This window comes from Thalassophryne amazonica, chromosome 21, assembly GCF_902500255.1.
Source record: "Thalassophryne amazonica chromosome 21, fThaAma1.1, whole genome shotgun sequence".
NCBI classification, from domain to species: domain Eukaryota; kingdom Metazoa; phylum Chordata; class Actinopteri; order Batrachoidiformes; family Batrachoididae; genus Thalassophryne; species Thalassophryne amazonica.
Window position 1 is genome coordinate 26,458,078 of NC_047123.1, and position 14,454 is coordinate 26,472,531.

A 14,454-nucleotide genomic window follows, 5' to 3' on the forward strand; every position below is an offset into this window, starting at 1 on the left:
TGCGTCTGCGCATGCATCGTTTAGGACCACAGCAGCACGTCTATGACCATGAAGATCTTTGACTAGCATAAAACGACTAATCTACAAGTTTAGCCTTTGATGTGAAATGGAGATTAGGAGATATTTTGGGCGACTAACCTTAGTCGACTACATAAGCTTAGTAGCATAAGCTTAGTAGACTAAAAGATTAGACTGCTTTATGAAACCGGTGTTGCAGACCGAACGGTCCACCTAAAAAAAAAATAGGTCCCCCTTTTGCATCTGCGCATGCATCATTTCGGACCACAGCAGCACGTCTGAGACAGAGTCTCTTCATCCAAAGCAATCAAATGGATTAATGTTATTATTAACCATCAGATGATAAAGTAAAACCTCTTAAATCACTCTAAAGTCAGTTTTAAGCAGAAATGAGGCAGTTTTAAGCAGAAACGAGGCAAAATTCCTTGACGCTTCGAAATGACCGACGCGCAGTGAACGCATCAGCTAGCAGCTTGTTTAGCTGTTTAGCTCTGATTGCTTACGCCGCCTTTAATGATGCAATAATGCTTAATTTATGTGGAATTGATTGTTGAACAAAAGCTTCAGATATCTGTCACTGAAATAGATGATGATGACTAGAGTGCAGTTTGAAGCAGAAACGAGGTGTTAATCTGTGAACGCGTCATCGGGGGGACCGTTTTGTGGGGGGACCATTCGGTCTGAGACACCAGCACATCCGCTAGTGCAGAGCAGGTGAATTTGTGGGATTGGGCTTTAACTACCGCAGTTTGAATCCAATTCAAAAATTGAGTCTCTAGTCTCCTCTGAAAGCTTAACATGGATCTCGTTTGACGCTGTCCAACCAGCACTATGCATCTCTGTAGCACCGTGGTGTTCTGTAACACCCTTTCTGAATGTCAACATATGTTTCTAGAATATATGGAATTTATTCTCGCTCCACTCTGAAAGGATTTTGCAATTTTACATTTTAGTGTTTTGGTAGGAATGTAGTCACTCGCAGCATTGTTAGTCACCATAACTACAAGAGGGTGCAAATAGTAGTCAACATGTGTGACTGTTGACATGTTAAAGCTGCAGGATTTATTGATACGTAGTAGCAGAAATGGAATATAGCATTCACAACCATCTGAAAAATTATGATCTCAAACCCCTAAAGGTTGGTCTGATCTCTGGCTTCATTATACACTGTGATTAGCTGAGGTTGATGTTTGCCAGCTCTTGGATTGGCTGAATACACTAGACTGCGGTTAGACCAGCTGAGGTGGAACATATCCAGGTTGACTTTCTGGTTTCAGATGTTGACTTTGAAAACTGGACGATCTTATCTAAATGCCGGCCTCACTGCCGCCAAGCAAAATTCATAATAAGGTGATTTAGCTGTATAGATTGGGTTCCAAGCAATAAACATTAGAGGTGACACCACTGGGCTGTTGCACATGCTGATTATTTCACACTCAGCGCAATCACAGACACATATACTGACAAAAAACATGTATCTGACTCTACAGGGTGAGATTTTTTTTTTCAGCTTTTTTTTTCAGCTTTTTTTTTTTTTTTTTTTGGACTGAGAAAAACAAGCAAGGAGGAGCAGAAGGGGAGGAAAGGTGAGCAGGTCCAGGCTGGTGCTGGTCTCTGGATAAATGCCTGTTCCTAGCATTGCACCCAACAAACAAACAAACAAGCTTAGCTCACTAAACTCCCTCTGTGCAGCTCAGCCCTTTCATCTGACAGTAAGGATGTCTTGAGCCTTACTTTAATTTTTTATTTTGTGTCAGATCATAACACTTGATTATTTGTTGTCTGTTAATACATAATGCAATTAAAAAGTGCTTTTTAATCATTGCATTATAGTGCATTTTGCACAAGTATGCACTCTGTTCTAATTCCCTGCGCAACAATGCTGCACAGTACACATGCTGTGGCATAATGCAATCTGCAGCCTCACCACTAGGTGACACTAAATCCTACACGCTGTTGCTTTATGTCTCTCATTCATCTTTGTGTATGCAAATTAATATATATTAAACAATAATAGTACTAATAAATATGTTGTATCTATTTTAAAATAATTTTACACAGAAATAAGAATTCTAACTTATGTTTGTAAAATGGAATATGTGCCGTCAAGTGAAATTGAGTTTGAACATTTTTAGCCAATGTGTATGTAAAGTTATGCCTATAACTGTACATGCAATTAACATTGATTAAAATTTTTTTGAGTGCAACTTAAATCTATTTGACAGTTGAAGAGCATGCTGCAAAGCTTTATTGTTTTTTTGTTTTTTTTTAATTAAATAAAACCTGTGTCCATGTTTACGAAAGCAAACTAATTCTTATTTTGTGTCTCTGTGTTGCAGGAGCAGCTACAGCATTACTATCAAGTTTATGATTTGTCCCGATCGGAAAGATCAAAAGTGCATGAGCTGGCCATCACCATGGCAACCGACGGGCAACCTCTGGGGTGCATTGCGGAGCTGCTTCGCGTGGCCGTTGGAACCCTCGGCCTGTCCATTAAAGCTGTGCTTCACAATGCCGTGGAGAGAGTGGTGTCTGCGCTCAGGTATGGTCTCTGTGCGTGTTTGCACATTTTTCTAAAACGCGGCCAGATGGCAGCGTGGTCAAGCCTCTTCCTTATTGCCCAGCTGTGCAGAAGATACATTTGGCACCTGATAATTTCAGAAAAAGGAATGTTACACTTGAGAAAAGGCTCATTTTGAGCCTGATTAAAGTCATGACAGAATGCATTTCTTTTACGACTCCAACGCCAGAGCGATGCCAAAGCGGCATGGTTACATTTTGGCATGACAAATGATTCTCCCTTGTGATCTCGCTCAGATTGCATTCCTTGCTCCAGGAGTAAAAACCCTCATGTCTCCCATTGCAGCTGGGCTGGTGTTAATGTTGGAGAGGATCACGTTTTGCGTTTGCCGGTTTATTAGTCATACCTGCATTTTCTTTTGGAAAATGGCTAATTATGTGATGGCATTTGGGAAATGGCGCCATTGTAGGCTTGTATTCCCCTTCTAAAGCCCCTCCCACCCCACCCCGCCACAGATCGAATGCAGGGAGGAGGAAAATCACATTGCCAGGGTAGTGCATGTAAATCCCTTTTTCATGTCATTTTCATCTCTTTTTTGTTCACAATTGCTCTTTGTCAAAAGTGCATTCACGTTGTTTACGCCGGTTTTGTCAGTTAATACACATATTTACATAAAATTGCATAAAACAGCCAGATTTCACCCATATCCAGTCAACTTTGTGGCGTATTTTCCAGTGTACTGTGTGACAACGCCACCAAAACACACGTCCTCCTGTCTGATCTCTCTGGGCTGTTATCACAGAATATACTGTGTATTCATCCACTTTGGGCTGAGTATGTCTGAGGGGTGTAAACACTGTCAAAACAAATGGCTGATGCGGTGAATCGAGTGTGCGGCAGCTCCCTGTGGGAGTTTGGCTCGTGGGATTTTATTGGTGTCTTCCTGCTCCCTGCACTTAAAGCAAAGGGAGGGATGACTCACTCAGACATATCTGCAGAGCTGCTCCAGGCAGGTCCTTAAGTAGTTGGACAGTGACACAATTTTTGTAGTTGTGCCTCTGCTCCAGCTATTTTTAAATACATTTCCTTCATTTTCAGAGGTGATCAGCAATTGGGCAGCCTAATCTAATTGTAGATACAAAGATTAAATATCGCTTTTACAGCCAGGCAAATTTCAAGGTCAAAGTCCTGTTAAAAGTGGCTTTTCATAAACTCAAATATAATACAAAATATAGATTAAAAGGGCTTTTCAATGTTAAAATCAAATACCCTCTAAATCCACAATACGAATCAGATGCAGATCATACTTAGTCTACTCATTGAGCGTGCCAGGTTGCACCTTATTGTCACAAATGAGAGTGACTGAGGCACTTTTGATTGAGATGTAATGCAAAATGTGCACCAAATGGGCTTTTCAATACTAAATTCAAATGTCCACAAAATCCACAATCCAGATCAGATCTGGATCAAAATTTGTCAGGAGATAGAGAGTGCCAGTCTGCACCTCACTTTCAAATATGAGACTGATTGGGGCGCGTTTGTTTAAGATATAATGTAAAATATTCATTAAATTGGGTTTTCTATGTTAAATTTAAATGTCCACAAAATCTGTAATTTGGATCAGATGCAGGTCAAATTTTGTCAGTTGATAAAGGATACCATCCTACATAATGCTCCCAAATATGAAAAGAAATGTGATCTTTTTTGAAAGAGTTATGAATTTCTTAATATTTGTTCAGTGTTAAAGGATAGGGATTTTTCCAGTATTCCCAGATTTTTCCTGATGCTATGACCATGAAAATTGAATCAGTTCTTGCCAATCAGGATATGAATCTTAAGCAAAAATTTCATAATGATATATGAAAAATTGTGGGCTCCAGACTGTTCACAAACAAACAAACAAGCATAAACATGAGTGACAAGATAACCTCCGCCCAACTTCGTTGGCGGGGGTAATAATTGTAGGCTTCTGTGGATGTTAGTGGGGAAATGTGATGGTGCAACATTTACCTTTTGCATCCCCGTTCACAGGTTCATGTTGGAGTGGAGTAGAAAATAATTGTAAAACTGTACAACTAATCAAACCTCAGCTTGAGTTTCACATGTACCTTCTGACGAAGTCCACGTATAATTGAGCCTGTTCGTTTTAAGAAAATCATCCTCAACAAAACTTCATTCTGATGCTGTAGAACTGGTCATGCAACAATCAGAAGTTGCACAGTGTACAATTTCTCCACCCACAAAAGCCTTCTTTTGAGTTCACTGAGCGTCTTGGTGGCTTCCCTCGCTCGGCTCCTTTTTGCATGGCCACTCAGGTTGTGAGATCTACCACTTTCATGACATATTCAGACATATTCATTTTGGTCATTTCATTTCAGGTCTGTTGCGGTGCACAGAGGCAAAATTCCAAGAAAAAAAGAAAAAGAAAATTCACTGTCCAAATATTTTTGGACCTGTTTGTGCCCTTTTGCCCATGGCCAAAGCAGTAGCTTATTCGTGCAGTATAAAAAAAATAATGGGGGGGGGACTAAATGCAGATGGGCACATGAATGAAAAATTTTCAGATGCTTAAAAAATAATCTTTTAATTATCTGTGATTCGACCAATGTTTTCCTGATAAATGAGCACCAATCACCTGGATTATATTGCCCTCTCATTTCCTCTTTCTTTTTGGCTGCTCAATGGCGCATGGTGCAGATAAATGGCACCTGCACGCACGCACAAGCGCACAACCTACGCGCACGTACAGGCACACACAAAGCCGAGCAGACGCGTGCGCTTTATCTCCCAGAATCCACGCTCTTTGTCGCCCCCTTCGCCCCCAGTCTGATTCATTATCTTCTAATAATTAATGCAACCTGATGCAGCTGTTCCCCTCCACATCTCTCCCCCATTGCGCGCGTATTGCACGCACGCTCGGCCTTATGTATTCACCGGGAGGCTTTGCTTTCCATGAACACATCGCTCGCTGTACCTGCAGATGATTATCCTTTTTGTGCATTAATGCACGCGCGGCCACGGTTGCAGGGCTTTCTTCGGAGCACTCTGTTTGGCAGGTACGAACGAGCCAGTCTTGTTTCGGAGCTCTCTCGATGCGCTCGCTCTGCTGCAGCAGGCGTGCCCGAGCCTCACACTAATGGCAGTCTTTTGTATCTGTCACATCTGTCCTGTGTGCGTGTGAAAGGGTCCAAAAAAAAAAAAGGAACCAAGAAAAATGCAGTGTTGTTTTTCTGTGTTTTGCATCTGGATTTGTATGTTGTGTCTCTTTGCATGTACATTCAGGTCCATAAATATTTAGACAGTGAGAGACGTTTTGGTGATGTCGCCTCTGCACACTGCCACAGTGGAGTCACAATGAAACAATCTGGACGTGCTTGTAGAGTGGTCTTACAAAACGCACTCCCCCGCGTAAAGATGTGAAATTTCAGCTTCAGTTTGCCAGAAGGCACATGTGAGACTTTACCCTCAATTTGATCTGTTTTCCTGTTTGAATATTCTACTCTGCTGCACTCCACCAGGTGGATTTAAGATTAGTGATCAGTTCAAGTCACGTCTGGGAGCGTGTGCTGGTGCCACGTTTCGCCGCGTCTACAGCACCATTGGTCCTGGATGGCAACCATCCAGGCAGCCAACCAGTTCATTCCCACATCTATATATTAAAAGCCAAGTGGCCTCCTTGTGTATGGCTTCAATCACGGACAAACTGGGGAGAGCTGACATTTACCGTTTGGTATGTTTATGTATTTTGGGTCAAGGATGAACAGTGAAAAAGGAAAGTTGATAGGACTAATATTTTTTTGAGAAATTAGCAATATTAGGTTACAACAGTCAACAATGGACGTTAATAATTAAATTCTGGACTCACACATCAGTCCAGCAGGGGCCAGTAAATCATCATCTATATATTAAAAGCCAAATGTCCTCTGTGTGTGTGTGTGTGCGTGTTTAACTTCGATTACGGACAAACTGGGGAGAGCTGATGCTTGCTGTTTGGTATGTTTATGTGTTTTGGGTCAAGGATGAACGCCGTGAAAACGGAAAGTTGATGGGACTAATATTTTTGGAGAAATGGGGAATATTAGGTAACAACAGTGAGCAGTGGTCGTTGATATCACCATTAATCAGTCCCTGGTAACCAGACAAGCTCTGAACAAAGAAAATATCTCAACCTTGCCAGTTGTAAAACATGACATCAACTACATTTTCCAAATAAATACAGTTATTCACAAATTTTTCTCATTTTAATTTCCTGCACTTTCAGGTAAAAACATTCTAGAAACATTGCATAATTTATTATCACCCTTCAAAAATGTCAGCCACCTATTTTATAAAAACTACCCAATCTAGAGCCCATGGATCCCCACGAACAACATGCTAGTCTCTAAAATAACCATCTATCTGCCTTAGCCAGGGGTGCTTAACACTCAGGCACCTGTGTGCTGGATCATGCACAGAGAAACATGCCACACGGCCAATATATCAATGCTGAAAGTTAATAATAGTCATTAATAATTAAAACATGATATAATCTCCTCTTGTCAGTTTCAACACCAAGTTGGACCTGTGGTGACGTTTGAACTTTTTTTTTTATGTTGTGCCTTAAGGCTACCTTAGCTTCAGACATAACCACTGCTAGATGTGGTTTTGATGAACAGTCTGTGGAAAAAAGAAAAACCTTTGATTTGGAGAAAAAAAAAAACAAATCTTCAGTTGTTATTGCATGACATTGTGGTGATTTTAAAACCGTCATCTTCATCAGTTTAATGAATTGAATTCTGTAAGTAAATTCTGGCGATGCGATTTGTTTTCCAGTGGCGAGTCGGACACCTTGACAAATTACCCACAACCCCTCAGGGTCCTGGAAGCCATTGTGACCGCTGTGCACAACAATGTGCAGAGTGGGTAAGTTGGACACACATTATGGGCACGTATTTTTGTTGCTGCATCTCTATTCCATCTTTCTTTTAACATTAGTCATCATTATGAAACTAAAACTTACATTTTAACCTCAAATATCCAACCCTAGAAATAGGTACTAGCCAAAATTGTCTCGTTATAATGAATTTGTTGTATGTCAGTATTCACTGCTTTTCGTTGACTCTTTGTTTTGGAAACGATGGTGAAGAAAACCTTACAGTTGATGCAGAAAAGATGCTAAATTTGACTTCAATACATCATTACTTGGGATGACCCAATCAGCTGTTTTCCCTCAATCAGAGTTATTTATTATTGAGTGTCCCGAGCCGATACTTTACACTTGCACAGAGCAAAGTGATTGACAGTTGCAGTGTATCAAGAAAAAAAGACTTTTTGCTTAATTCAAGCTGCTGCTTAATGTTTTTATTTTGTTTTTACTCCATAACTCCATAATATTCTGTCATAGATGGTCCAAACTATACTTTTTTGCATTTGTTATGATCAGACAAATAATGTGATATAGTTTTCAACGTGTTTGGAGCATTTTTGCATTTTGACCTCTGTGTAATTCTTTGTTGACCCCTAGCTGGCTACAGCTACCACCCTGGGATGGCTATCATACATTTTTGTGTAGGCCATGATATACTGAGGCTGGATTCTAAGTGTCGTTTAGTCACCTTAAGTGGTACCGAAAATCTGATTGGCCCATGGACTATTATCTCATGCTCCGCCCACAACACACCTATAATCAATTGACTGAATAACGGAGGGTTTGTCCAGTATATATACAGTGCCATGCGAAAGCATTGGAACACTTGGTATTTCACACATTTTAATTTGTTTATGCCATTTAAAATACAAAAAAATACAAAAAAAAATATATATATATAAAAAATTTCCACTTCTGTTGATAGTTTAAGCAGCAGGTCAAATGGTAACTTCTTAAATTGTCTTTATAGGACTATATTCGTCAGACCGTTATTAAACATCATATCACACACATACGATTATTGTTTCCCGTCAGTGACTGTGCAGTGACCTCAGACGACCTTCTGGAATGGCTCCGCCCATTCTGCGGCGACGCATCGCTGCCCGTGCGGCCTAGGATCGACGTGTTGCAGATCCTGGAGAATAACTTCACGCTGCGAGACAGCGACGTTCGTCTTCTGCTTCTCTACAGGACGAAGGCAGTTCTCAAAGAACGAGAGGTGACGTGCACGCACGCACACACACACACACACACACAGCACTGACTCACCAGCCTCTTCCTGAAGGAGTCGGGATTTAAAAAAAAAATGTTTAATTGCATCACTCAAGAGTCGACTTCAACCTCAAGCACTCACAAAATAAGAATACAAACACGTGATCCGAAGCAGGCATCGCAAATCAGATCGCAGATAATATGTTCTTTTGTCCAATGTCATAACATCAAATGATGGGCCATAAAATTTAGAACGTTACAAGAAATTGAGAGTGATGATTTAATTGACTGGAGTAATGGCAGAATAAGTATCCCACTGTGGAATGTGTGACACATTCAGTACAATTCAATGTTGATTTGAGTTAATTGAATGTAAAGGAGCTGAAACTATATTTCTCCATTAGTCTATGACAGTTTTCTTTTCTATTGCCCATGTGAGTCTTTCCTAGGTTTTGGAGAAGTCTGGGTGTCTATAGATAATTTAAAAACTTTTAATGCTATCATCTTGTCAGTCACCAAATTAAAAGGTCACAATATAATGTGGATGAACTGATTAAGGGAGCGTTGACATTTTTCAGCCTGGGCTATGTTTTTAGATGCTTTGGGATTCATCGTTTCACTCGGGCCAAAACTGAATTTAATCGCTGGAAGTATTGATTTAGAATGCAAACACTGCCGCAGGCTAACTGGCTAATTAATGTTATTGTACAGAGCAAGCTGAAAACATTTGTGTTAAACTACTTCTTGTTTTTGCTAAAAAGGCAATAAAATGTCATTAAAAGTGTCCGGTAGTTTGGATTTGAGGGATCCCTGAAGAGGTAAATGTGTGAATGCTTTCCTCGCGAAATGAGGACTGATTATACAGTTAGCCGCTTAGCTTAGCTTCCAGTCCATTTGTTGGCAATGGGTTCCACTGAATCATTGCAAGCTGGTCTGTCTGACTGAATGATTCTCTCATCTGCAACTGTCTTGTAAGGACTCAGTGGAGATTTCCGTGGCTACAACAAAAGGAGCATAGGGTAAGCAGCTAACTGTATTACTGTTTTTTTTTCCTGGTTACCAGCAGATAGGCCGCTAACCCTATGTTGTGGCACAATGTCCATCGTAGTCAATAGCATTGTGCCATCGTCCGTTTAATGCGATATCTCAAAAACAGTGTGATAACTCATTTCTAATTTGGCAAGGTTGTAATATGGGTCATTGACATTGTTTCTGTTTAAAAATGTTTAAAAATCATATTTGTAGATTCTTTCATTTGGAAATGGCAGACATTTTATGCTGAAAATACCCATTCTGAGCACTTTAAGGCAATTTTCTCAAAAACTGTCTAACTTTTTTTCTGTGAAGGCTCTCAGTTGTCCAGGTGGTTTCCATAGTAGAGAAGCTTGAATCTTCAACTGGACTGGGTTGCTTGACGCAAGGACGTTTCAAATCGCAGAAGCTTCCTCAGCTAAAATTCTTGCTCTGGTAGTCTGACTTCTGTCTCACCCTTGTCGAGAAGAACAAACAGAAGCCACAAAAACTGGAGTTTTAAACCTAATCAGACGCCTCCTACCGAGAGGCAGACTGCTATTGGCTAGTGATTAAACAGTTGCTTTAATTAGCACCTATTGTGCTCTAGTTAGCACCCTCTTAAGGACAGGGTAGCTGTCCCTCCTAATGATGGGACTGACGCCTCTCCTGATGACGTGAATGACTCATTACCATGAACAAAAGACTGAAACTGTTTTGATCTGACTATAGACTGCACGCAAGTTTACCCCAAGTTCAACCTCAATTTTTTTCAAAGGCATAATATGAGTTGACATATTTCACATCAGAAAAGATTTGCCATAGATTTGTTCCTTTGGAAATGGCCGCCATTTTTATGCCAAAAACAGCCAATTTGGGTATTTGGAACCAATTTTCTCAAAAATTGTCCGATAACTTTTCTTTTAATTTAACAAAGGCACAATATTGCTCACTGACATTGTTCTCATCCCAAAATTATTTGTGTAGATTTGTTCATTTGAAAATGGCGGCCATTTTTATGCCGAAAATGGCCATTTTTCCTTTAATTGAGCTGGTAATCCATAGGGTCATTGGCACGCTAGTTGTTTTTTCTTTGGTTTAACCTCTGTGCCATTACATTAAGTCAGAAACATCCAAAATAAGTAAGCAAATAAATAAGAGAATAAACAAATAAAATAATCATAATTTAAAAAAACCTCCATGTCAGAATTGCCTTTTATTGCACCAGCTTATTCCAAAAACTACCTTTGTTTTACTTATGTAATACACTAATCCTGCTTGTCTGCCACCTCCTGGACATGTTTGAGCTTCTTGCTGGGAATAATCTTATCATCACATGCTTGAAGGACATTAGGAGCAGGTGCGGTTGAAGTTACACATTGCTTGAAATTAAATGATACTCTGTCAGTCTCTAGGTCTTGTGGTCACCATGGTCCCCAGTGCTTGTAATGAATTATGTGTTGAAAATGTGCCTTTAATTCACAGAAAACAAAATTGTTGCATGTTTCAAGTAGATATATCGATTAAACAGAAATATCTTGGGGAAATGTAATCATTAGCCTAATGCTGTCAATTTGTGTGATTGAATTCTTAATTTCTCCACATAAACCACCCATTTCAGAGCAACAGTTATTAAGTGTTGAAATAATATTTTTACACCCTGAAAAATCTGCTGTGTATAAGGGGCACAACTGTAATTTGTACAGTTAAACGTGAGAACAGGGAGTCTGTAAGTGCGTCATTGCCATGGTGATGAAGATCCGGCATTATTTTTTTCTTTTATCCAGGGCCTGGTTTCGTAATCTTTTAGTCTCTTAAACTTAGTTGATTAAGGTTAGTTGCTCAACATTAGCCATCTAATCTCCGTTTCACATCAACGGATAGACTTGTAGATTAGCTGTCTAATGTTAGTCGACGATTTTCACAGACATAAGCGGGCTCGCCAGTGCCATTGCCAAGAAATGCCTCCAATGCGCAACAGTTTTGTTTACGTCTGGGTTGGGCGCCTGCTACAAACACGGTTGAGTCGGCCGCAATAGAGGAGAAGCGCTCCTGGTGTTGGCATCTGTAAACATCTCCAATGGATTTTTCCGGTCTGGGAACCCCCACTCCCGTTGTAAGGCTCTCCTTCCTTTCTGCTCCATCAACTGGTGGTACATGATAGCCGCCATTTTTGAGGTAAGACACTGAGGTTTTGTTGACTAAAATAAGATAAAATAACTTTCATCGACTAAGCACTTTGTGCAACGACTAACGTCAAAAGATTAGTCGACTAAGTGAGTTCAGTCGACTAAACAAGATTAGATTGCTTTATGAAAAGGTGAGGTGATGGTCTAGTGGTTAAGTGTTGGGCTTGAGATGAGAGGATCCTCGGTTCAAATCCTAGCCTGACTGGAAAAATCACTAAGAGCCCTTGGGCAAGGTTCTTAATCCCCTAGTTGCTCCCGGTGTGTAGTGAGCACTTTGTATGGCAGCAACCTGACATCAGGGTGAATGTGAGGCATTATTGTAAAGCACTTTGAGCATCTGATGCAGAAGGAAAAGTGCTATATAAATGCAGTCCATTTATGAAACTGGGCCCAGATCATTTTCTTTGTATGTTTATGCTAAACACACACAAGCAGGCTGTTAAACATTCCCACCTTCTTCATCACGCCTGTTTATATTTGTGTATATTTGAGTGCATCCTGTCCTCTGTCTGCTGTAACTCTTCTTTGATTGGCTGGTCATTAACTCTCCTGACTGCCTAATTAATGGCCCGAGCTGGTTAATTAACGCGTAAATGCTCATGCACAGCTGAGGGCCATTGTCAACGCGGGTCAACAGGTGTGCGGGCCCCGACTCCTGAACTAATTGGGTACACTCCCGACACTTGGCAGGTTCGGGTGAAACACGCGTGCATTCTTAAGGGTAGTGTGCATCCAAGGGATCAGTTAATTAATCTTGTAAAAGGAAGTCCCACTTTAAGAGCGAGACTAATTTGAGTTGAAGTGCCACTTTCTCTTCTCTCTTCCGAAGGCAACTGAAAGAGCCTTTAGTGTAGCAACAGGGACTTCAAAGCCAAGTATATAATTTCAGTTTGATTCATCAAGTCATTTAAGAAAAATGCTTTTATCCACCAAGAAACAGGTTTCATGCAAATCCACATGCAGGCAGATTTGAGCACACGTGCACACACAATTCGAGCATTTTGCTTCATAACTGGACTGGATCCTGAATGCAGCAGTACAGTAGTGGCGCATTCCATTTCTACTCTGCGGTAGAATGACCCCTGAAGTCAGAATTCCAACTCGTCAACTTCCGCGAATGACCACAATGGCCGATGTTTGGATGCGTGGAATTCCTCGTAATTTGTTGTTTATCAACTGGTCCCACTATATTGGCTTAAGATGGCAGCTGTTGCTAACTACAACAGCGACTGTCTACACCGCGCTACAAACCAAGCAGGAAATGTCGTCACTTATGTCACTATTCAACAGAGCGCCGTTGTGGCACGTTTTGCAGCATCAATGTAACTTCTTGATCTGTCTTTGTCAATCGTGAACAAACTTGTTATACGTAGTAGTTATGGCTGTCATTGGCACCAGTTTTGAAATCGGGGTTACCTTTTCAAATTGTTCAAAAATTTCATCCCGTTACGCAAAATTATTGCTAGTTCGTGGTATCTTCCGGGTGTTCGTAGTCTGAACCTCTTCAATCATGTTCGAAAATCTTTAAATGGGGTATTTCTAGTTAGTACAGCTTGAAAGTTGTGTGACCGTGCTGAATTGTTGTAAAAATCGTTGCGGTTTTGTACATGTCTGGCCAGATTAAGCCGTTTCATCCCATTTATGCACTTTTGTGTATCATGGGCGATCGTAACAGTGCCCCGTTAGTACAGCAGATAACTGTAAGAATTGTTCAAATCTGGTTACTAGCACCAAAATTTGACTGTGTATATTTTTGGTACATATTGTAGAAAAATAACTTTAGCCATTTGAAATTTCAATAGGGGGCCAAGTAGGGGTCAATTGAAGAGCTGCATAGGGGTAAAAAAAAAAAAAAAAATGTTCCTATCATATTGAAAGCTATACCACATTATGTGTCTGATCACAAAGAGTCCATAAAGGTATAGTTTGGAATATCTATAACTGAATGTTCTGGAGTTATGGGGTAAAAACAGCAAGAATGGTGACAAAGGTCAGTTTCAGTTTGTACAGGGGTCAAAAGTTAAAGTTGCTCCAGTTTTGGTAAAACGTGGTGCAAATTATTGGTTGAACTAATAGGATTAACAAATGGAATAGTTCTGTGTTGAATTTTTGGTCACCAAAGTAAAAGTCAAACAATGTCAACGTCCATTGGATTCTATGACATGTGACATATGTTACCCTGTAACATGATAACTAAGCATGACACATGGTGCAAACTATTCCTTTTTAAAAATCCTACGAATGCAACCAATAATTTACATTATGTTTTACCATAATTGGAGCAACTTTAACTTTTGACCCCTGTACAAACTGACACTGACCTTTGTCACCATGCTTGCTGTTTTTACCCCATAACTCCAGAACATTCAGTCACAGATAGTCCAAACTATACCTTTTTGGAATCTTTGTGATCAGACACTTAATGTGGTATAGATTTCAGTATGATTGGAACATTTTTTTTTTTACCCCTATGCAGTTCTTCAATTGACCCCTACTTGGCCCCCTATTGAAAATTCAAATGGCTAACGTTATTTTTCTAAAATATGTACCAAAAGGTATACACAGTCAAACTTTGGTACTTGTAACCGGATTTGAAG

At 40.2% G+C, this 14,454-nt stretch overlaps 1 protein-coding gene across 3 annotated transcripts in view; it reads left to right on the forward strand.

Moving 5' to 3' along the window:
• The window catches only part of nbas (NBAS subunit of NRZ tethering complex), a 309,279-nt gene that overhangs the window by 228,433 nt on the left and 66,392 nt on the right, over nt 1-14,454 (forward strand). For all 3 annotated transcript variants that reach the window (XM_034161663.1, XM_034161660.1, XM_034161661.1), the window contains exons 47-49: nt 2,358-2,560; nt 7,352-7,441; nt 8,481-8,664. In XM_034161663.1, the coding sequence (XP_034017554.1) occupies nt 2,358-2,560; nt 7,352-7,441; nt 8,481-8,664 (477 nt within the window). The remainder of the gene's footprint in view (nt 1-2,357; nt 2,561-7,351; nt 7,442-8,480; nt 8,665-14,454) is intronic.